The following is a 22,751-nucleotide window of genomic DNA, read 5'->3' on the forward strand; positions in this document are numbered from 1 at the left end:
ACGAAGAATGTCTTTTTGTGTGTGTCTTCTCTCTCTCTCTCTCTCTCTCTCTCTCTCTCTCTTTCATGTGATTATATTGTCATGTTGCTCAACACACCACCGCAATTTTTAGAGCACAATGAAGTATTATAAATCAACGCTTGATATTACTTTACGGCCATCCATGTTTAATCATCTTCTGTAAACTTTCTCATCAAAAGGAAATTATATCTAAACACTTCATTGTACGTGTTTCTTGATGGTTTGCGTGTATTTTGTACGCACTGCACTTCATTGTAGTTTAAAACCTTAAGCTTTGGCATAGCTAAATGTTTGTAAAGTCAATTGCACACAAATCATTGAGTTACTATGAATAATATCTTTAAATACTCAAATTTAAAACAATATTCATTTTCGTAGTAAACAAAACCATTTTAATTTTATGGGACAGCAGTTCCTGTCAGGAAATGTGTAATTGCTCAAAAAAAAAAACAAACAAACAAAAAACGTGAAACTATTGTCATAAATACATTATATTCTTTTACTTCCTGGCGCCACTCGAAGAACCTCTATTATGTTTAAATCACGTATGTCTATGTGATAGTTCTTTCCACACTTTTGTTATGTGTATGTCTAATCTTAGCAGAGTTACAAAACGTGTATAATATGTAGATCAAGAAAGATCATAGAGAGTAAAGAAAAAATGAGAGAGAAAGGACGGACAGAAAGCGAAAATGGATGAAATAAGGACAGAGAGAGACAGACAGACAGACAGAGAGATAGACAGAACCATGTCAGTATAAAGCAAGTCTAAATTAGTTTATAACTTATTTACATGCCTACAGGATGTACTTTACTTGTTAATCAAGCTAACCGCAGGCGCCTAGATGTGCAAGTTACGAACTTGTTAACCTACTTCCACGCGACGCTGGGAGTGACAATACATTTGTACATGGGTCATTTCTGGCGAGAAATATACAAGTACTACAGCTCTTTATCCGTCTCTAAACGATAATGGGGAGTTTGTTCCTTTGTATGATATAAATTTGATTAGAATAGGCGAGTATGTGCGCCCACACACTCACACTCCAAACAAATGAGCCAGTTTGCTGTTCCACATTGCGCATGAGCAGAAAAAAAAAGGTCATTCGTACCAATACTATAGGCATGCTGGTTTTTAAATTCACTGGGATAAGCATCTGTGATGTAATGATTATATCGTATAAATGCTGCTTGCCAGCATCTGATAGCAAAAGTGGTATTTGGCAATAACAATAGAAAGATATTGTTAATACATTCAATGTAAAATAATGAAATGGATGCTTTCCAAAAATAAGTGTTATTTGACGGATCATTCTGGTCATCCGGTCTACGCAAGTTTATTCTTTGTTTGAACATGATTGATGGATCCCATAAGTTGTTACGTAAAGCTTATGAAAGCAAGTGAAGTGTCCCTAACCAACTGAGAAAACAGAAAGGTCATTCGTACCAATGTGCCCATGAGCTAACTCCGAACTGGCTTATTTATTCACATACCTCTTTCACTCTATATGCTATACAGCTATAAGAACCTTTAATACAGGAACAAAGATTTACCAATGTTGGGTTTACTTTGCAACAACAACAACAACAACAACAACAACAAAATAATAATAATGGCTTAATGCTCGTATGTTGCGGTTTGAATTGGCAAGGTACGATATACCAGCAAATAATGTCAAATCATAATTATTTCCCCCAAAACGAAACTGATATCTTGAGGATTTAGACTTTTCGGTTACATTGAGGGAGAAAAATATTAGGATTCCACTATAGTAATATCCTACAGATAAATTTATAACCAACAAAATTACCACTTGGTGCCTTGAGTTGAAAAAGCTACTCGCATGGTGGTGGTGAGGTTTGATGTTTCTAAGCACAAATTTAGACTTTGTTCAATACCGTAACACAAAATAACTTATCCTAAATCTTTCTCGGCAGAGTAGATCCTCATGGTATGTACTGTGTAAATCCTTTATGGATACTGAGTATAATGAAACTTTTGACCTCACAAGCAGACATACATTAATATACTAACAGAAGGAACTTCATCCTTTGAAACCTCTGAATTAAGAGGAAATGATTTTCATTTATCAGCAGAATTCTAAGAATACAAACTTTTTTTCATTTCGGTGGTAGGGGGAATTACCTACACGATTAGATGTTACTTTCTTTGATACACACGTCACAATCTGAAGTGCGTTTCCCATAGGAACTACCACCTATAGCTGGTACAGTTCGATAGGCCTATGTAAAAAAAAAAAAAAAAAAAAAAAAAAAAAAGTGTTTCTAAGTGAGTAGGCCTACAGATATGTGTGAATGTGCTTTACAGTTAATGAAGTACATTCCAATTTTATGTCCTGGTCAAAATTTTGCGGTATTTTCATCTGATTGTTTACTTCCTTGTGTACAGCTGATATCACTGTGCATCTTTCTGAAAAGAAGTGAGTAAGATATGATTTCAAAGCAATCCCGGCTTTACACAGTTAGAGGCTAAAGATTTCAGAAAACAACGACTTGTGTCGAATAGGTGCCTAGACACCTTTTGATCGTCAAGAAAGAAAGAAAAAATCGATGACGAAACGAGTGGCGAGAGTCGCAGTACGAGCACATGACGTCACAAAAGTAGTTAATAAGTAATCATGGAAGTATATCGCTCAATTTGATACCCGTCTATAAGTGTGATCTATGATCAGCAGTAACATTCACGATATACAATATATAAATCTCGGTGTTCACTGTCACATGCGTATTAGAGTGCAGATGAAAACGTCGGCCAAAGTATATTTTTCTCTTTTCGGAGGAGGGAGGGGGGGGGGGGCATTGATTTACTTCATCCGGGTTGTCCACTCTCGTCACTGGTTGCACTTTAACTAGTGACCAACGTCATGGTCATAAATCAACTGCAGTACCGGTCGAATATCCCTGAGGTACATTTAGTACCGTACTCTACGACAAGGAAGGCCAAAAGTTCGTAAGCGATCGAGGAATGCATGCAACTGCGCATCCTTGGAGCGCGCGAGTCTAGATATACAGCGCGCGCCTGTACTGGACATTAATATGCTCATTGAACGGCTGTGTTATTAACGACAGGTGGAATTCCTGACGACAAGCTTCGCTTTTCAGCAGGACCGACCCATCTACAAACTACGTCCATCTTTAATTGTTTCCCCTCAGTTTCATCCGTCAAAATATGGACCTATATCCATGGTTAAACAAATCGGCTTAGCACGAACTTTTTCATAGGTGTTATGTAACAGGCTTACACGACTGAATTTATCCACTCATTTACGATCCATATAAATGGAAATTCTGTTCTTGAATGACCTCTATCTCAATAACAAGGAGAATTTTGAACAGCAATAGGTTTAAGGTAATGTGTGTCTGTCATCATCTTGGTGTTTAGAGACGCAATGTGCGGAGTTGAGAGAATTTTTTGGGACAAGCACGCGAAGCTGTGGGTTCGCTCTATAATGTGTGACCTTTAAGCTGAATGCTTTGTAAAAACATGGAGGTAGAAAAGAAAATATCTACCTCCATGGTAAAAACAAATGATATCCAACTGCACAGAGACAGAGCTCTGTAACAGCGCTATCAGAGCATCCAAATCTTATGAATAAGTGAAACATTGGATCACTTAAAACGGAATAAATTATCATCACCACGGGTTGGAACCAGGAGATTATCTAGCATTGGTGTCAGTGGTCAGTGCACGGCGCGCAGTGTCATACAGTCATGCATTAGCAGGTTTCTGTGCAAGAGTTTACTGTACAAGCAATATGCCTAGGCCAACATGTACTATATAATGTAACTGTGTTTCGTTTATTTCATTTTCAACGGCAATCATACTAATGATACAGCAATGCGATGAAAAACAAAACAATGAAAAACAAACAAGGTACTACGTTCCTTTGAGGACCTGCTCAATGTGCTCGTGCTTCTTTAAGGACTGCACTGAAATACATTAGAAAAAAATATTGTATTCTCAAAGCGAAGATTTCTTACAGAGAGAGAATCGCATGTTTTAATAGTTTTGATACTGTTGCTTACGGAAGAATGTTCACGTTTGACCAGTAGATTACCGATACTTCCATTTTTTCTGAAATTTCAGCATTTTTGTGAGGCATTTTTCTTTTTTTTTTTTCAGTTGCCATATTGCCGAACCCATACCTTATGGAACTCTTCTAATGTGCAAAATATTCATGACCCTGTGGGTTATAATGTCACGCACTAACGATATCATCCTTTTTTAATGTAGGCCCTATTTACTTAAACCATAGAGTCATTAAATAGAGGAATGGCATGGAAGAAGAAGAATTGGAAGGGGGGTTGACGTAAGGGAGTGGCCTTGAATCATTTGCAACATAAATTGTGGAGGTAGCTTCAACTCATGTACATCAATGATTATGATCCCGTCTTTTCAAGTCTTACACGATGATCCTAGAATTTATGCCGCGTAATATTTGTCTGCTTTTCAGTGGCTGACGGTCAAATTTATCGTGTCCTATCATGATAAGGGCGGGGTGAGGAAATATGGACATGAGTTGATGATAGTTTTAAGAGAAAAACAACACTGTTTGATTGATACAGAATGCATGATGCGTATTACAAAATTACAGCACAGAGACTAAAGTACAAACAACTACTTATAAGTCAAAGACGGAATGTTAAGCTTAACATTAAGATGGTCCGAGAATACAACTGGAAGTCTGTGTCAGCACAGATAACAATGTACTAAATGCACAAAACAATGCAATGTATGCTCAAGTCTTATCATTCTCTTCACTCGCACTGCTCTCCACGTCATGTTGTTGCATACACTTTTTTTTAGATATTTCTAAAAATTCATTTGAACGTCATCATCAAATATATAATATATATATATATATATTCTTCACATTTAAATTGTAAAAAAGATAAAATTTTGTTGAATTTCTAATTATTTCAGAATTACTGGAATATTCGCTTTCATTCTTCTCTTCATATTATGCGTATGGCTTAGCGGTTCCGTTCACTCTTCACTTCTTGTCTTCTCAATCGACATAGTTCTTTCTTTCCTCTATTCTCCAACCATATTATCTCTTCTTCTTCATCTCTCTGTCTTTTCTTTCCCGTTCTATTATCTCCATGACAGCGACGTAGTGTTTGGATTTGTCTGGGTGTCTGTCTAGGGTTAGTTAGGTTTTTATTCGTAATTTGTGTAATTCATTTTTGTAAATTCAATTTCGTGTACAAAAGTAAAAGATCAATGATATCTTATGTATATTTTATTTCAGTATGTTTGGGGGGAATGCACCCTACAATCATTGCTTCTTCAGCATTCCTCCCCATCTTCTGCTTTCTCTAAACTTCAAAATGTTTTGTGCTTTTTTCCACCCTATCATTTGTTTATCCTTAAATATTATTTTTCATATTTTGTAATTGTTGACACACATATGTACTTATGTTTTATATGAGAAAAAAATGTAATTACAAGTTCTGTTGGACATGAAAAAATAAATGAATGAAAAAATACACTGTACCTTTAATTCTGTAACTCTTGTCGACCCCCCCCCCCCCCACACACACACACACGTTCACATACATCTGCCTTCGATGTAAAGCCCTTCACGCAGAAAAGCCGCAAAATTCGTGGAGCGGACAGTAAATGGATGCTACAAGGCATGACCTGGGTAGGCTCGTACAGTAAGGGACAACTCAACCGGAAATTTATAATTTGGCCGAGAAAAAAATAACACTTCAGGCCCTCGGGGTCCATCATTCATACACAACCCCAACCCCCTTTTTCTTCGATATTTTGTTTATCATACACTTTTTTTATTTTTTTTTTATTTTAGTTTTTGGGTAAGTCCTAATCTCGCTCTGGCAGTTGTGTCTGCAATGACGCAAGAAGGAAATGAGAGAAAACACAATTTACGAGCATAAAAAAATAACACCATCTGTGCAATCTGCATTTCTTCGAAAGACAATATCACTATGACTAAATCATTCCAAGATTTGTATGTGTGTGTGTGTGTGTGTGTGTTTATTTTTTTTTTTATTGCTAAGAACGTTTTGCGAAGAATTTGCTCTGGTGACCTCCTTCAATCTTCTTGAAACATTATCCGTCCACATAGGACCTTTCTGCACTGAAACAGAATAAATATGACATAACTTTCAAACAATCAGAAATGAACACTTGTAATTCCTCATGGTTGGTTCACGAAAGTCATAGAACATTTTTTTTATTCAAAGATATTAATCTGCAAAGGCTGTTTGGTGTAGTTTATTATACAATATACTTAATTGATTTTTCCATATTTTCTTTTGCAAAAGCAAGAGCAAAATAACTCAAAACTGATAACAGCCCTCTTTCATGAATGTTTGAATCCCAGTCATGCCGGATCAATCTTTTGAGGCATATATTATATGTATGATGTAAGGCCTATTTCCGAAAAGCCGCATTCCCATTATCTTGGTAACATCTTCATAACCATTAGCATCACCTTAAGATAAAAGAGCTTATCAACCAAGTCGAAGAAAGAGGCGATATATTATATTATTTTGTTGACATCTCCCAGCTGGTAGCAGTGATCAATTTCTCTCGTTCTGTGTCAAGGAAAAATCTAACGCAATTTTTTCTTTAGGTCAATTTTTATCAAGATCTTGTATTTCACAGTAACATATTGGCCTAATGGTATCTACGCCAATTCTGCCTTGTTTAATTGTTGTCACTCGCTCATCTAAGTTCTCTATTCTTTCTTAGTACTGCTAAAATAGACTTTATTAAGAAACAATAAGGAGAGCATGTCTCTACAATGTGTGAAAAACGTTGTTATATTCATTGTCTTCTTCAATTTCAAGAAATGTCAGAGGTCAATCTCAAATTTGTCAACGATTGTTGGTCTCTTCACTCTTTGTAATACCATGATCTCACAGGGTGGTCCGTCCCCAAACCCGAGTATAAACATCTGATAGAACCTTGTTGGAATATGTCATTTTGTGACGCGAACATAATATTATTGCGAGTTGACGGAGGTATATAACATGTCCAAAGACTTCGTGGTCCGAGATCCATGTTCCACTGCAAAACGAGTCACGGAGATAAATGATGTTTAGGGCGTGGGGGAAGAGCGGGGGAGCGATGATTTTGAGAAATTTCATGGTTCCCTACTGTTTTATTTTTCGTTGTGTTGATAAACCTTACATACGAACGAAAAGGTAATTTTATTGCAATGTGCTATGAGAAAATGTAAACGAACACAACAGCACAAATAATGCGAGCCAAATACACAAACAGACACTCCGGATCCAATCATGTTTGTGTTTTCGTTTTGTTTTTTTAACTCTATCGATGGTGATGATCATGTTCATGTATTGCACAGGGGTACAAATTTGAATGAGCTTACCATGCAAAAAAAATAAATAAATAAAAAATCATCATATAAAGAATCCAACTAAGTGATCCTTGTTACGTGGAATAGGGGTACAAATTCATTCTGGATTTTAAACACGATCTTTGTTTTTGTTGATTTTCTTTTGTCCGATAACATTGGATAAGGGGATACAAATCAACTGTGTTTCTTTTGCTTGATGTGTGATCTTACCAATGAATCATTCATTTGGGACAGCCACATGCATGCCGAGCACAACATCTTAATTATTATAAAATTTGACAGGGCGCAAACGTAGCCGTGTTCCATAATGATATTGGCATGGAATTTCGCTTTCCATGACCCGAAACCTGTGCTGTCTTGAGGGACATCGTCAAAAGTTTAAAATCAGAGCCTTTATTTTGACCTTGTGACCCCAAGCTCGCCAGTGAGCATGCGATCATCATTACAATCCGAGTGCAAAGGGGGAACACAAAAGTGGCATAAATGCTTTTCAGAATGAAATCATACATAATCACGCGATTCCCACGATTGCTTTGCGGCTGTGATAGAGAATGATTCATTCCCTTCGTCAGAATATTCCGTTTACCTTGACAACCTTGCCCAGAATTGGTGAAAATTGATACCGATAGATGATTCGCGGGCACAGCCGCTAACCCAGTGGCTGAGCGATGGAGCACGTAGCTGGCAGTGTTTTGAGAGGAGGAGGAATGGGGGGGGGGGGTGAAGGAGGAGACGGGAATGATATCGTCGGGGCGCAACGAGCGACGACGACCGAATCATATTATTTTGTCCACTTTTCTGGCATTGAGTGACCCAGTGTTTGCGTGCAAAGTTCAGCCGGTCACGTTCAACAACAGCTCGACTCGTGTTACGCGGGTTTCTCTAGATTCACGGCGCACCTACGGAAACTGACAGCTGTAATTTGTGAAGCGGGTGGGGGGGGGGGGAGTAGTGGGGGAGGAGCTCAACTAACGACGAAAGAGGAAATGGAAGAGAGAGGGGGAGAATAGTGGGGGAAGACAATGAGAAATTTGATATTTCATAATCTACGCCGAGTCATGTAAAAGTCAGTTGTCATAGACATTAGGCGAGAATCTGGTATAAGATATACTGGGATACGTGGTTACAGTTATCGACACAATCATGGTGTCGTAATGTATGATGAATCGCCTTTCACCATCGCCCGCCACGGTCCACTTCCTGCCTGCCACTGCCTCAAAGTACATCGTGGTGCTGTCTTCCAAATCATTTTTTGGCGGGAGATGTAACAGCTTTGTCGAAATCCAAGAAAAAAAGCGAAAGAGGGGGAGAGAGATTCTAATCACGTGACAAGGTAAAGGTCGTCTCCCTCCTTACCGTCACTCTCTGTACTCGCTTATCATTTTCATCGGTTTCTCGCATTAATGTCATTTCAGACTCATATCAGCAGTTGATACATTTATCATCATCGGAATGTAAATTGATTTGTATTCTTGCTTACTGTCTCACTTATTTTCTTTTCCTTCATTTTGTCCCTTTGGTCTACACTCGTTTGATACACTCATTTCACAGAGGCGTGGTATACGTTATCACAAAAATGCAATGATTCAATTTTGAGCAAAATGCAGGTCAATGAAAACTGAATTCTTTTGTCTGAAATATTTTCGCATATATCACTGTAACGGTACATTGGTATCAGACCTGTTCCAGTTATCAAATCTAGATGCCGATCAAGTTTGGATTTTTTTTTCTAATACCTCAGCATGCATGGCATTCAAAATTCGGTCGCATTAAATCTTTTGCGCTGCTAGAGAAAATATTCTGCCCGCGTTGGAGAGATGAAATGATTTTGCGGAGGGACATGAGGTAAGGCGAACCCTTGCGAGAGTCCCCTCGCAGGTGATTGCTTTGGCCACCCGATACGCAACGCATTAAAATGCTGTTTTCGCGGGAATCGGCCCTAAAATACCGCCCGGGGAGCAGGACGGGGATTAACCTTGACACGAGAAACATGGCGAATTCGGGTGATCCGAGCACGCAGGGAGCGAGCGAGCGCGTCGCCAGCATACCAAACGAACAGCAATGACGAAAGAGGTCGAAATCATGCCGGGTATGTTTACGAAACACACCATGTTTGCGTGACGGTGTCAACTTGAGGTGAACTGGAGTGCAGCGCTCATAGTTATGCAGCTGTCATTTGTATGACGCACCTCTTGACCCCCGGGATAGGTGCGTCAAAGTACCAATGTGCGTCATACCTTTTAGGTACCATGACGTACCCTCCGTCACAAAAAGTGACCCACCTCTATGAGACATTGACGCATTAACCAGTCAAAATGGTGACGCACCTCTTCGTGAAAATGACTGACCCTTGACGCACATGTTATTCGCAGTACGTGCCAGACTGGAATGCTGCAGAGCTCTGTGAGCGCTCACGCAATTCGCTGCCTGCGAACTGTGTACACCGAACGGAGCTTCGCCCGCGTGAATCCCTGTCGCCTACGGACCCTGGATGTTTACTTCGATCGCCGTGGTACTGTATCCCCATGATTGTGTGGGCGGCTGGGGAGCGTTAGTATAGTAGCTTAGCTGCACACTGTAGCCAGCTGCCACTACACTCCAGTACCCTGTTTCGATTCGAGTCGGGGTAGAAGCGTTCCGTTGTGCAATGTCTGCTTCTTTTTCTCTTCTTCTTCATCCGCTTGTCCCTTGCCTCCCAAGTATGAAATGATTTTTAGAGTGTTGTGTGTGTTTTTTGTAACGTTATTGCATCATTTTTCTGCAAGGAAGAGGTGAGTTTCTGTTCGTTTATTGATGTGCACTGCAGTATGTGCAGGTGAAAAGCGTTCGAACTGTCTTTCCCGAGTATCGTGGAAGCTCGATGTATTTCTCGGCCTATCAAAGGAGATCTCATACAACAGAATACTTATAACAAACTATTTTCCGGTCAAAATGAATTGATTTCCTTTGTTTTGTATCGTTTATTGACTTGATCCTAAGGATCTTGTCGCAATACCGAGTTTCCAATGTGTATTTATTTTCACCTTATTTTCGCGTAGCTTTCGGTGCTGTAAACTGTTGCTAGGGCCTAAGCCTACTACTAAACTTACCGTTCTCCACTGTCGTTTCTCACACATCGTTTGGTACGATTTCTTCCATTTTATATCACTTTATCCGTTCTCTTTATACTTTGAAGTATTTGACGTAATTCTTTCAAGTGTCTCGCACTGCTATTTTCGTAACGGCGATTTCTCCGCTTTGCTGCAATACTTTTTCGAATCGAAGCGACGAAGTTTGATACCAGCCGCTGTAGTGTGCCGTGTGTTGTCTTTTCTAAATATTTGTGTTGTTGGGAGGTGTTGATACTTTGTATTTGTTATCTATTTTTCTTAATGTTGATAGGAAAAGGCTATAATGGTCTGAGTGATGTCTGATGGTGATGATGATAACTATGCTGGTGTAAAAAGACGGCTTACTGTGAATGCTGAGCGTACGTGCCGTTCGTTCCATTTTACTTTCCCTCTTATTCTTCTTTCCCCCTTACTCTTCTTTTCCTTTCCAAGAATGATAAAAAAAAGAAATTACATACACCTCACAACAAAATAGAACCACGTGCTACCAACCTTCGTAAAGTTAAATCTAAATGTTCAATATCAGCAAAGAATAAGGGGAAAGCACGAATGACAATAAATTAGAGCGAAGAGATTGTTTTACATGCAGTCTCTTCGGCTTGAAGAAACTTGACACCCCACCCCTCTCCCCTTGTGGAAATTTCCACAAAAGCAGGTGCCACACCCAGGTGCGTGCCAGACGGAATAATGCGCGCACTGGAATAAACAGCGTGTAAATATCATGGAAATATCGATCGAAGAACCAGCTCATTAGTTGAATTAAAGGAATCATTGCAAAGATATCGTGATTCTATAGCCTTTCTTTTGGCGCATAGTAGGAAACATCAAACAGTCGAATATAATGTACTTGATCGAATATCTTATGTTCCCTGAACAACAAAAAAAAAAAAGATCGATTAATCAGTCAATTAAAAATGCAACTGAGCCAGAAATACTTAAAAGGTCTCGTATGCCCAGAGAAATTCACTACGAGTAGGTTCAATGAGATGCAGTCATCACCTGGTTAGACAGGGCTGCACACTAACCCATTTTTTCTGCCGGTCCGACATGTCTCTGTCGGACCGGTAGATGCCTCATTTTACCATTTTTTAACGGTCCGAACAGAAAACTTACCGGTCAACAACGGCAACCTAAAAAAAACATTTAATTACTTGCAAATTTATTTTCTTGTTTTTATGGACGTACCCCCCCCCCCCCCATGTACATTTTACGGATTAATGTCTTTTTAAACTTGAATTATTTATTGCACAAGAAATAAAAAAATGAGAAAAAAAATAGAATGTTTGTTCGTGAATTACAGTGTAAAATGATAATGAAAAAAAAAAATCAGATTGTATCATGCGTTTGTGACTTTTTCTAAACATCGGCGCACGAACTTGCTGCATAACCGTGATTTAATGAATTATTTTAGCTGTGATATTTTCTGATGCACGAGCTACAAGGGGTTCATTATTTTTCTTTCGACACTCTCTTCGCATTTGTGCATGCGTTCTGAAAGGTACACGACATGCAGGGCCGAATTCGCAATCCTCTTTGCGCCCATTTCTACCTCAAATATCAGCGGGATTGTGACGATTTCATGAATTACTTCGGCTGTATGATGCACGCGCCAAAAGGGGTGAAAATGTGTCCTTTATTTTTTTGCCGATATAAACTCTTCGAATTTCGTAAGTGCGTTCTTAAAAGATGTACCACACGGCCGAATTCATGATACTTTTTGCGCCTATTTTTACCTCAAATATCAGCGGGATTGTGACGATTTCATGAATTACTTCGGCTGTAATCTTTTATGATTCATGCGCCAAAAGGGGTTGAAAATGTGTCCTTTATTTTTTCCCGATAAACTCTTCGAATTTCGTATATAAGTGCGTTCTTAAAAGATGTTCCACACCGCCGAATTCATGATACTTTTTGCGCCTATATTTCTACCTCAAATATCAGCGGGATTGTGACGATTTCATGAATTACTTCGGCTGTAATCGTTTATGATTCACGCGCCAAAAGGGGTTGAAAATGTGTCCTTTTATTTTTTCCCGATAAACTCTTCGAATTTCGTAAGTGCGTTATTAAAAGATGTTCCACACCGCCGAATTCATGATACTTTTTGCGCCTTATTTCTACCTCAAACAAATTATCAGCGGAATTGTGGCAATTTCATGAATTACTTCGGGTGTAACTTTTTGTGATCTCATGCACGCACCAGCTAAAATGGTTGAAAATGCGTTCTTTATTTTTCTCCCCACAATCTCTTCGCATTCCGTACATAAAGATATACGACACGGCCGAATTCACGATCCTTTTTGCGCCTATTTCTACCTCAAATATCAGCGGGATTGCGATGATTTCATGAATAACTTCGGCTGTATTCTTTCATGATGAACGCGCCAAAAGGGGTTGAAAATGTGTCCTTTATTTTTTCCCGATAAACTCTTCGAATTCGTAAGTGCGTTCTTAAAAGATGTTCCACACCGCCGAATTCATGATACTTTTTGCGCCTATTTCTACCTCAAATATCAGCGGAATTGTGACGATTTCATGAATTACTTCGGGTGTAATCTTTTGTGATCCACGCACCAGCTAGAATGGTTGAAAATGCGTTCTTTATTTTTCTCCCCATAATCTCTTCGCGTTTCGTATACATAAAGGTATACGACACGGCCGAATTCACGATCCTTTTTGCGTCTATTTCTACCTCAGATATCAGCGGGATTGCGATGATTTCATGAATTACTTCGGCTGTAATCTTTTATGATGAACGCGCCAATATGGGTTGAAAATGTGTCCTTTATTTTTTTCTCTTCGCATTTCGTAAATGCGTTCTTAAAAGATATACGCCACGACCAAAAATCATAATTCTTTTTGCGCCTATTGTCTCCTCAAACTTCAACGGGATTGCGATGATTTTATGAATTATTATTCAGCTATAATCTTTATGATGCACGCGCCAAAACGGGTTGAAAATGTGTCCTGTATTTTTCTCCCAATAATCTCTTCACATATCGTATACATGCGTTCTTAAAAGGTAGGCCTATACGACACGGCCGAATTCACGGTCCTTTTAGCGCCTATTTCTACTTCAAATATCAGCGGGATTGCGATATTTCATCAATTATTTCGGCTGTAATCTTTTGTGATACACGTGACAGAAGGGTTGAAAATAAGTTCTTTATTTTTCTCCCGATAATCTCTTCACATTTGTGAATGCGTTTTCAAAATTATACACTGCACGCAGGGCCGAATTCGAGATTCTTTTGCGCCTATTATTGTTTACTCAAATTTCAACGGGATTGCGATAATTTCATGAATTACTCTTTGGCTGTAATCTATATGATGCAAGCGCCAAAAGGGGTTGAAAATGTGTACATTATTTTTATCCCGCTAATCTCCTACCATTTAGTACATGCGTTGTTAAAAGGTATACGACACGGCCGAATTCACGATCCTTTTTGCGTCTATTTCTACCTCAAATATCAGCGGGATTGTGGCGAATTCATGGATTACTTCGGATGTAATCTTTTGTAATGCACGCACCAGAAGGGTAAAAATGTGTCCTTTATTTTTCTCCCGATAATCTCGTTGCATTTGTGCATGCGTTTTTGATAACCGACACGGCATGCAGGACTGGATTCAAGATCTTTTTTGCGCCTATTTATTTCCTCAAATTTCAACGGGTTTGCGTTGATTTCATGAATTGTTATTCGGCTGTAATCTTTTATGATGCACGCACCAAATTAATGTCCTTATTTTTTTTTTCTCCTCTATAATCTCTTCGCATTTCGTACTTGTATGAGCTTTTGAAAGGTGTACGACGCGGCCGAATTCATGATCCTTTTTGGGACGATTTCTACCTGAAATATGTAAGCGGGACTGCGATGATTTCATGATTTTTTTTTTCTCCCTTGTATTATCTCTTTACATTTTTTTAAGGGCCGATTTCGTGATCCTTTTCGCGCCTATCTTCATAATGAGACCATTCTGAACGAATGAAAATATTCATTTACTGTATCGCTGAATATAGAATATGTTTTTACTTTTTCTAAAAAGCTGCGAAGCCGGGATCGGATCGATCTTGCGTTAAAAAAAAAAAAAAAAAAATCATGAGTAAAATGACCCAGAAATGCGTGCGCTTCTATCAATGCTTCTTGTCTGGCATGACCGCCGATCGCAAGCAAACGAACAAACAAAACGGGATCGGGGAAACAATCCATGCATTTCAACAGTTACATTGTACCGTACATCCTTTGCATGTATTGCATAGCATGGCAGTGCGTGAGCAGCGCCAATGCGCAAGCGAGCGCGAATAACTGGTCGACTGCTAGTGCTCAAAACTAATATACAATGTATGTATGTTTACTTTACAAATTGCACCGGTAGACATATTCGAAAACTTGCGTAAAACGTGTTGAACAATGCGATATCTTGCATTCTGTTTCTCCCTGATCGGGGCTGATCTTTTTCTTTCTACTGACCCCGCCAATGCTTTTTTTTTTTTACTGGTCATGTCGGACCGGTAACTTGTGGATTTCCTGAAAAGTTACCGGTCCGACAGTGACTTTTGCCGGTCTTGACCGTCGGACCGGCGCCAGTGTGCAGCCCTGGGTTAGACAACAAAATCATGACAATTAATTTCAGTTCACGCTCATGGTAACTGCTTATTACTTATCAAAGTTTTGGCTATCAACATTCGTTCGTAGGTGTTTTTTGTTTGTTTTGTATGTTTTTCCTCGTGAAAGACGTAATGATTTCTTCGTATCGAACGTAGACTGCATGTTTACCGTTTATCCAAACAGTAGGCGCCTAGGCGTACTTTCTGAATATATTCAGAAATTTCTATCAACATTTTAAATATATTACAAGACTCCGAAATACCAGTTGAAAAAAATTAAGAAATCGAATTTTTTAGATATGAACAACAAACAAAAAAAAAAAAATGCGTAGGAAAAAACCACTTCAACCTCGAATGACTTCGAATTTCTCTAAACCGTTCCCTAGTTCATGGACATCCCATAGAAACGCGTGTTTTGATATACACGTTGCTATGGCAAACTATCTAGTTTCGCGAAACTACGGCCTGGCCACAGTAATTTTTTTTCCGTAACCTCCCGCCTCCCCTTCCCCGATTCGAAAACAGCTTGATTGAAGCCCCTGCCTATTTAAACACGAACCTTATTAAACCCAAGTTAGGTACATGGTTTATATGGCTAGTGTTTAAATAGAATTTACTTTGATTTTAAGTTAATGCAGGTTTTAATAGACTCTCAGTAATGTTAGTTCCATAATCGTTTGTATGTGTTTTGGGGCCTGGCCTCTGCCATGCCTCGCCTTCTGTATACGTATGTACGCGTGTACTGTATGTATACATGTACCACATGGTCGACATCACGCACATGGTTTTGCTGCAGGTTCCACGGTCGACGGTCGATGCTACACTGAATGCGATTGAAGGATAGCGAGCTTCGCGATGCCGCGGGCTGTATGTGATGATTTTAATCACAAATCGTGTTTGGTAGTGTGGTTTTGGAGCAAATTTGTACTCAAACTTTCAGAAAAGACCTTTAGTCTGACATCAGATAGAAAAAGAAGACATACGAGAATGAAGTGAGTATCAGTATGTTATAATAAAACTGATTGAAAATTGTGTCATTTTCGCGTTTCCAGGAGCCGGTGAATTCGGCCGACTCGCGATCGCGAGTTTGTTTTATTCTGTTACGGAGGGATACCATGCCCCATGCAAGAAGCCTCGCAAAATTACATGACGGTCCCATTAACGAACCTTTTGACACACTCTGGTTAAATGACCGACTATGACGCACATAATGGGTCAGTATTGTGACGGACATTTTGCTCCCGTGACGGCACCACGCGTCATCAAATTGGTGGTACTTGACGCGACCATGACGCACATTTCCCGGGGGTCAAGAGGTGCGTCATACAAATGACAGCTGCATTAGCGGCTGAGGAAAGAAACAGTTTCTCAAATATTATGCCCAAAGCCACATTGCAATCATAAGTCTCTGTTTTTTGTGGGCATGACCGCCAGGTAGATTCTGATTGTGCCAATGGGTAACCATACACCTTTTCTGTCCATGACAGGCCGCCTCTTTGGCAGATTCAAGTTCTACCCATACCACTTTAATGGAGACTTTCCTCATATAGCATGGGGGTAGAAGAGAGACCACCTCCCTGCTCATTGAGCCTACCGGAGTGAAGTGAGACCTGTCACTTCAGATACCTCAGGGCAGTGTGATCTGACGGTTAATGAACTCTACCCAAACGGCAATTACATCTTTAAAGGAAGTGATGTAGAACCTTTGCAATGAGTTTTCTCTCATGGAGTCACTTCTTATCTTCCCCAGACAACAGCAGTTGGGTGTGTGTGTGTGTGTGTGTGTGTGTGTGTGTGTGTGTGTGTGTGTGTGTACATGTGTATTGTGTACACTTACGTGTGCGTGTTTGTGCCTTACTCAGAGTTTTGGCAAGGGGAATGGAAAGGTGGTGTCCGGCCATGGTGCCGAGTCATCCAATTACAACTAAGGAACTTGTCCATTAATTACAACGGAAGAGAATGGCCAAGTATGAGCCAGGTTGCTTTTTATCTAGACGCCGGTAAGCGGAGGCGCTTACGCAAACCAGGGAGGTGGCACCGGCTCTTCTACCTCCCTGCGGAAACCGCGTTTCAGTGCTCGTTGGAAAGACTTCAACAAGACGTACGCATTAACGCATCTCTGCTTAAGAGTTTTCAGAGCCTAATGTCCGAACTGATTATTAACAAGGATTTCTTGTGAGCCATGAACAATGGGAGCACATGTGTCTTCATGTAATCTATGCCTGATTGTATGAGAGTTATCACTTCTTCTTTCTTTTATTTCTTTTTCCTTGACTGACATGAGCTATGACGTGATATTTGTACCAAGAAAGGGTCGGCGAGATCGTGCAGCCTGCGCTGGCGTCATAATGCTTTCAGTGCATGTCTTTCCATGTTGCATTAAGTAATCTAAATAATTATGAAGAGAAAGGGGATTCGTGGCGCCTGCAAAGTAGGCTCAAGCGACACCCCTCCTCTCCGTCAAGTTAGGTAATTTGGTCTAATAGTTGTTTTAGAGATGATGATGATAGTGATGATGATGATGATGATGATGATGATGATGATGATGATGATGATGATGATGAAGAAGAAAAAGAAGAAGGAGGAGGAGGAGAAGGAGGAAAAGGAGGAGGAGGAGGAGTAGAAGAAGAAGAACTAGAAAAAAGAAGAAATGAAAGACATTTGCAGCTACTAATGACGCAGCTCCCAAGAGTCACAACTTCCATCGGAAATCAGTCCGAGATCCAAGAGGTGACAGACGGGAGGGCGCTAGCCAGCAACAACGACTGCTACGTCCCATCTTCGGAAATCCACATGTAGGAGAACTAGGTTTCCAAATTTCTGCCAACTTTCACCGTACCACCTCTTTGGCGTCAATCAGAGCATAAGCCTGTTTTATTCATAGTCCTACTGAACTTAAGCAGGCGTTTTGTCAAGTATTGGTCTTCATGATCGTAGTATAATAACGTTATAGGGATGGTACAGTATTGGTGGAGATGAGAAATCGGCTTTAAACTTTTTGCGAGATACCAAGAAAACACAAATGATATAGTAAAGACCATACCATTTTAAGAGGAATTCAAAGTTTATTTGATGAAAATTTGGTTTGGAATGACTGAAACATCCAAAAACAAAGTAAAACAAAGCGATCGTAATAAAGTGTGGGTCCCACACTTTATTAGAATCGCTCTTTCTGGATATGTCAGCCATTTCGAAACCAATTTTCATCAAATAAACGTTGAATTCCTCATAGAATTACATGCTCTTTCATATGTCTTAAGAGGTTTCTCATTATCTCACAAAAAAAAAAAAATGTTAGAAACCTAAAATTAGTTCCCAACCAAAAATGTACGATCCCTTTAATAACGTGCGTCCATGTTATAGGATAATCTTTAACATCAGTTCCCATGGACGTGATGGAGCAGTTGTTTTCAACACAGAATTTTGGAAAATCAACTTATGTCCAAATGGTACTTTAATTGCTTCTAATTGCCCATAATCATTGTGGTAGAGTGCTAATGACGCTCCGTTTCAGGCTTTTTTTATTCATTTAGAAAACATTTCTTTTTATCTTTATTTTCTCATGTTTTATGAAAGCGAGACTGTGACTTTTAACCACAGTAATTATGTGTTTGATGGATAATGCGTTATAGCACTGGTATCGGTATCAATATGTCATTATAACAGGAAATGCTTACCATCGATACCCAACTGCATGCTGGGATACATTTCAGCAACAACGACACCGGCGACAAAGTCTTGTTTGTAATATATTTCATCCCATGTGTTTTTTTTTTTTTTTTTTTTTTTTTTTTTTTGGTATTCTGCAGAAAATGATCACGTAGGGACAAACTCGAAGTCACTCGCATTGCTTCTTTTGTAACAGTATGTTTTCTGCACAGGGAAAGGGCTTAATTGGAATTTAGGCCAAGCCAAAATGAATATCATATTCGGGGTTATTTAGTATACAGCGGAGCTGTTTTTGCCAATGGTTGGGTGGCGGCGCGTGTTACGAGTTAACCATACTACCACTCGCTCTTACAACGAGAATACTGAAGGCCAATGACAGGGTACTAACGATAACCCAACCTTAAACGCTCCTGACTTCTCCCCTGAGAACCCCGCAGCGCGTCTAACGATACAAGACGACAGTCGTTATTCGCGAACAAGGGACTTCCGAGGTTTTTACTGCTGAGTCTTTAAGATAATCAACCGGTGTTACGGATAAGAAAACTGACCACCACGAAAATTGGTATTATTGGCAACTTCCGGGGAAAAGCACGTTCAATCAACTAACTGGTGAAATCACTCTTCATATCTCGAAACAACAACAACAACAACAACAACAAAATATGAGACAGGATCAACGCATGCTAGAAAAATAAATCGGAGAAACATGTGTCATCCTATTATAAAGAAAGCTCGGTCACCACATAGGCCTACTTTTCTTCGAAGTTACTCTTGAGATAGCACACCAGTTCGAAGGTGGCGGCAGCATTTGAATCGGGGAGCTTAATGGCTCTGTTTACATGGTAGTGGATGTGGATAAGACATTTTCTATTTTTTCCGTTATCTTGATTCAAATTCAAAAGACGTTTGGCATGACACGTCCTATATTTCTATTTTTTTTATCTATTTATTCATTTATTAATTTCTTTTATTTATTTTGCAACTGTAAAGATAAACAGGGCTGTTCCGCGAGGAAATATGACTACTTCGATATGGTCAAATTCTTGATGATGGTATACGTGCACTAAGTTACAGATCATATCCTATTAATGGTGTAAAACAGAATGGTTGTGATGTCAAATCTACGGTCATGTGGTCACCGCATATGGGTTTTAATCTAGGAAATGAGCTTTCATACAGGCCGACGGAAAACGTTGAAACCATAGGAAGTTCCCTTGCACGATTCTTGTAAAAGCTAGACTGTGCAATTTCATTCATTCATCCCATCTTGTCTGTGAAAGCCACTCTGCAATCAGTTTTGCTTGGTTAAACTTTAATGAGTTTGAAGCAATCGGAGGATAACAGAAAAAAAAAAATAAAAACTGAAGATTTCTCATGAAAGTTTCTTGACCCTTCCATCCTGCAAGATGGAGGTGTACACGTTATCCTTCCATCGATCCATCATTAAAGACACTCACAAGTACCAGAGCGTGATGCAATTAAATGTCCCAGTGAATGGCGCCTGTCCCCGTTGATGTTGCTAATTTTCGCCTTTACTTCACCACGACTGTTATATCCTGTGTGGAGAATCTTGCATTTCATGCGAGCATGCGAGCGTGCGAACGTGCATGCGTGCGTGCGTGTCAAATCAGTGTTCCTGAATCTGGCCACCCTCTTGCACAGAGTGTATTCCACATTGTACCCACAATCCCCAAGTTCACCATGACTAATGTCATCTTTAACAGACGACAGAAAGATGGCCCCCATCGGATTCGAAGCCGTCTATTTCCAGAATGAGTAATGCTCCCAAAACGGCAACGGAACAGTGTTTAAAGGACTCTCTTGGGTTGCCAAATCAAAAGAAAGTGATTTATCCTCCTCTTGACAGCGGAAGTATGTGGTTTAGATATAATTCAACTCCAATCAAAACCTTTATGAGTATTGAAAGAAAAGGAGTAGGCCTACTGTAGTTGGAAATCACGGCAATTTTGGTCGTTTACCCAACTCCTTACGAGAACTGCATCACCTTGTACGAAATCTGTGTAGAAAGTTCTTGATGATTCTGAACACTGCAAAGTCGTGTAGTGGTTTAAAGCTGATTGCGCAATAGTGATGTTACACTACAAAGTTTTCAGACGAGAAAAAAACATCAATACATATATTAGTGTTTGCGTCATTATACTTTGAATTACAATGACCTATAATGATTTGTCTACATCCATGCCTATTGATGATAACTTTGTTTGCTATGAGAACTTAAACAATACTTTACACTTAAATCAAAGCTTCAAATCAATTCTTCAAAGCCGTTGTCAGCAGATAGTATGAAGCCTGATTCCCTAAACACCACTTAGTAATTACCGTCTGATATGTTGAATTCTACTGTCACCGCTTGCCTCATTGGGTCATTCCTTTGAAGTTTTCAGAGTTTACGACTCCTAATACCATGATCTATACAGGAACGTATTAGCTACATTGCTTTCTTATAACATTAAAAGGCAGTAGCCATTCTTCCAAAATGTCGACTATAGTATAAAATGAAATTAACGCAAAGTCTTTTGCTACTTAAATGTCCATTCAAGGTCAATTGAGATGATGATACTGCGCAGCGCACAATCATTGTGAAATTCCCTGGCAGGAATTGTCGATCATTCTCTTCTCTGTACACTTTTCAACCCTATACAGATCTGTATCGTGCACCCGATCAAGCGCTCTACACTACCTTTGAATAGTGATTTCAATCCAGATCGCGAAATGTCTTTTTCGTTTTAATATGGGTAGCATCGATGAGACAGGCGTGCCGATGATGCTGGGTTCAGGATCTAAAGAGTGAATGCTGAAAACGTAACTTCTTATGAGGACTATGAGTGCATTGCAATGATTCCGTATTCTGCAAAACGTGATTCCCATTCCAATGCCAAAGTGGGGTTAAGCGGAAGTCCCCTATAATGTCAAGTAAGTCTCAGGAAAAAGGTGCATCCCAAGAAGTACCGCAGAGACGACTGGGTGACGAGTCTGCCAGTGCAGTGCAAGCGCCTTATAAGTCACTCGAAGTAGAGACACACCTAAAGTAAATTAAGGTGACGATATAAACCAATCGCATGCTAATTCTATATGCTGGCCATAAACCAGTTCAGGTTGTAGTGAATGACACATGATAATGTCCGCATACATTGATAGGTGTAGAATGTTAAAGAAACGGAGAGGAATGAAGATTAAATGAAATGTTGTGAGAACGCAATCAACACGAAGCAGACGATACAGAGAGGGACATGTAACAGACATAGCGGGAAAGAGGTTCTCAGTCCAGAAGGAGCGTTACTTTGATGGTGTATGTAAGGTACATGAATATTTCGTGGTAGTGGGGTGGTTAAAGTTAATGTTAATGTGAACTTACCTTGAAACGGCTGCGCCAGAGATATTGCCGCCCAAAGCGCAACCAGCAGAACGGAGAAGTTAAACTTTAAAGCCCTCATCGTTGATTCCGAAGAAAAGAACTCCACGGCAAAAACTGGAGGGAACAGAAAATAAGAGAACCCAAACGGAGATGGTGAGTGAAAGAGAGGGAGATGTCCGCAGTATAGAACTCTTGACTTGAAAGAGCTACAGCAACATAAAGCAAAAAATGTAGTGGGTGCTTTGTGGATTGGACGTTACGATGTGGCACTAAAGTTGAACAGGAGTAAACGTTCCTCCCAAACGCGGCTTTTCCTTTCCCCTCGTATTCCTATACCCTTCACCGCTTCGTGGCTGAGCACATCACATACAAATCATATCCCACGAATAATTAGGTTTGCCAGATGATTCACGTGCTTATGACGACATCCCACTCTGCAATTAGCATATTCATAAAGTTGTCCACGACCAATGGGGTAAGGTCATCGAGAGGCTACGCCGTCACCATTGGCTGAGCCAGTACATCAATCGTTCGCCGTGTGACTCATGAAACAGGTTGAGGGGCGTGACCTAAGAAGGAAGTAAGAAATTTACTCA

At 39.8% G+C, this 22,751-nt stretch overlaps 1 protein-coding gene across 1 annotated transcript in view; it reads right to left on the minus strand.

The window, feature by feature from the left end:
* LOC140245507 (IgGFc-binding protein-like) overlaps nt 1–22,234 on the minus strand; it is a 48,137-nt gene extending 25,903 nt beyond the window's left edge. Inside the window, exon 1 of the mRNA XM_072325075.1 lies at nt 22,156–22,234. Coding sequence (XP_072181176.1) covers nt 22,156–22,234 — 79 coding nt within the window. The remainder of the gene's footprint in view (nt 1–22,155) is intronic.
* Between the last annotated feature and the right edge of the window lie 517 nt (nt 22,235–22,751).

The sequence above is a fragment of the Diadema setosum genome, chromosome 22, assembly GCF_964275005.1.
Source record: "Diadema setosum chromosome 22, eeDiaSeto1, whole genome shotgun sequence".
NCBI classification, from domain to species: domain Eukaryota; kingdom Metazoa; phylum Echinodermata; class Echinoidea; order Diadematoida; family Diadematidae; genus Diadema; species Diadema setosum.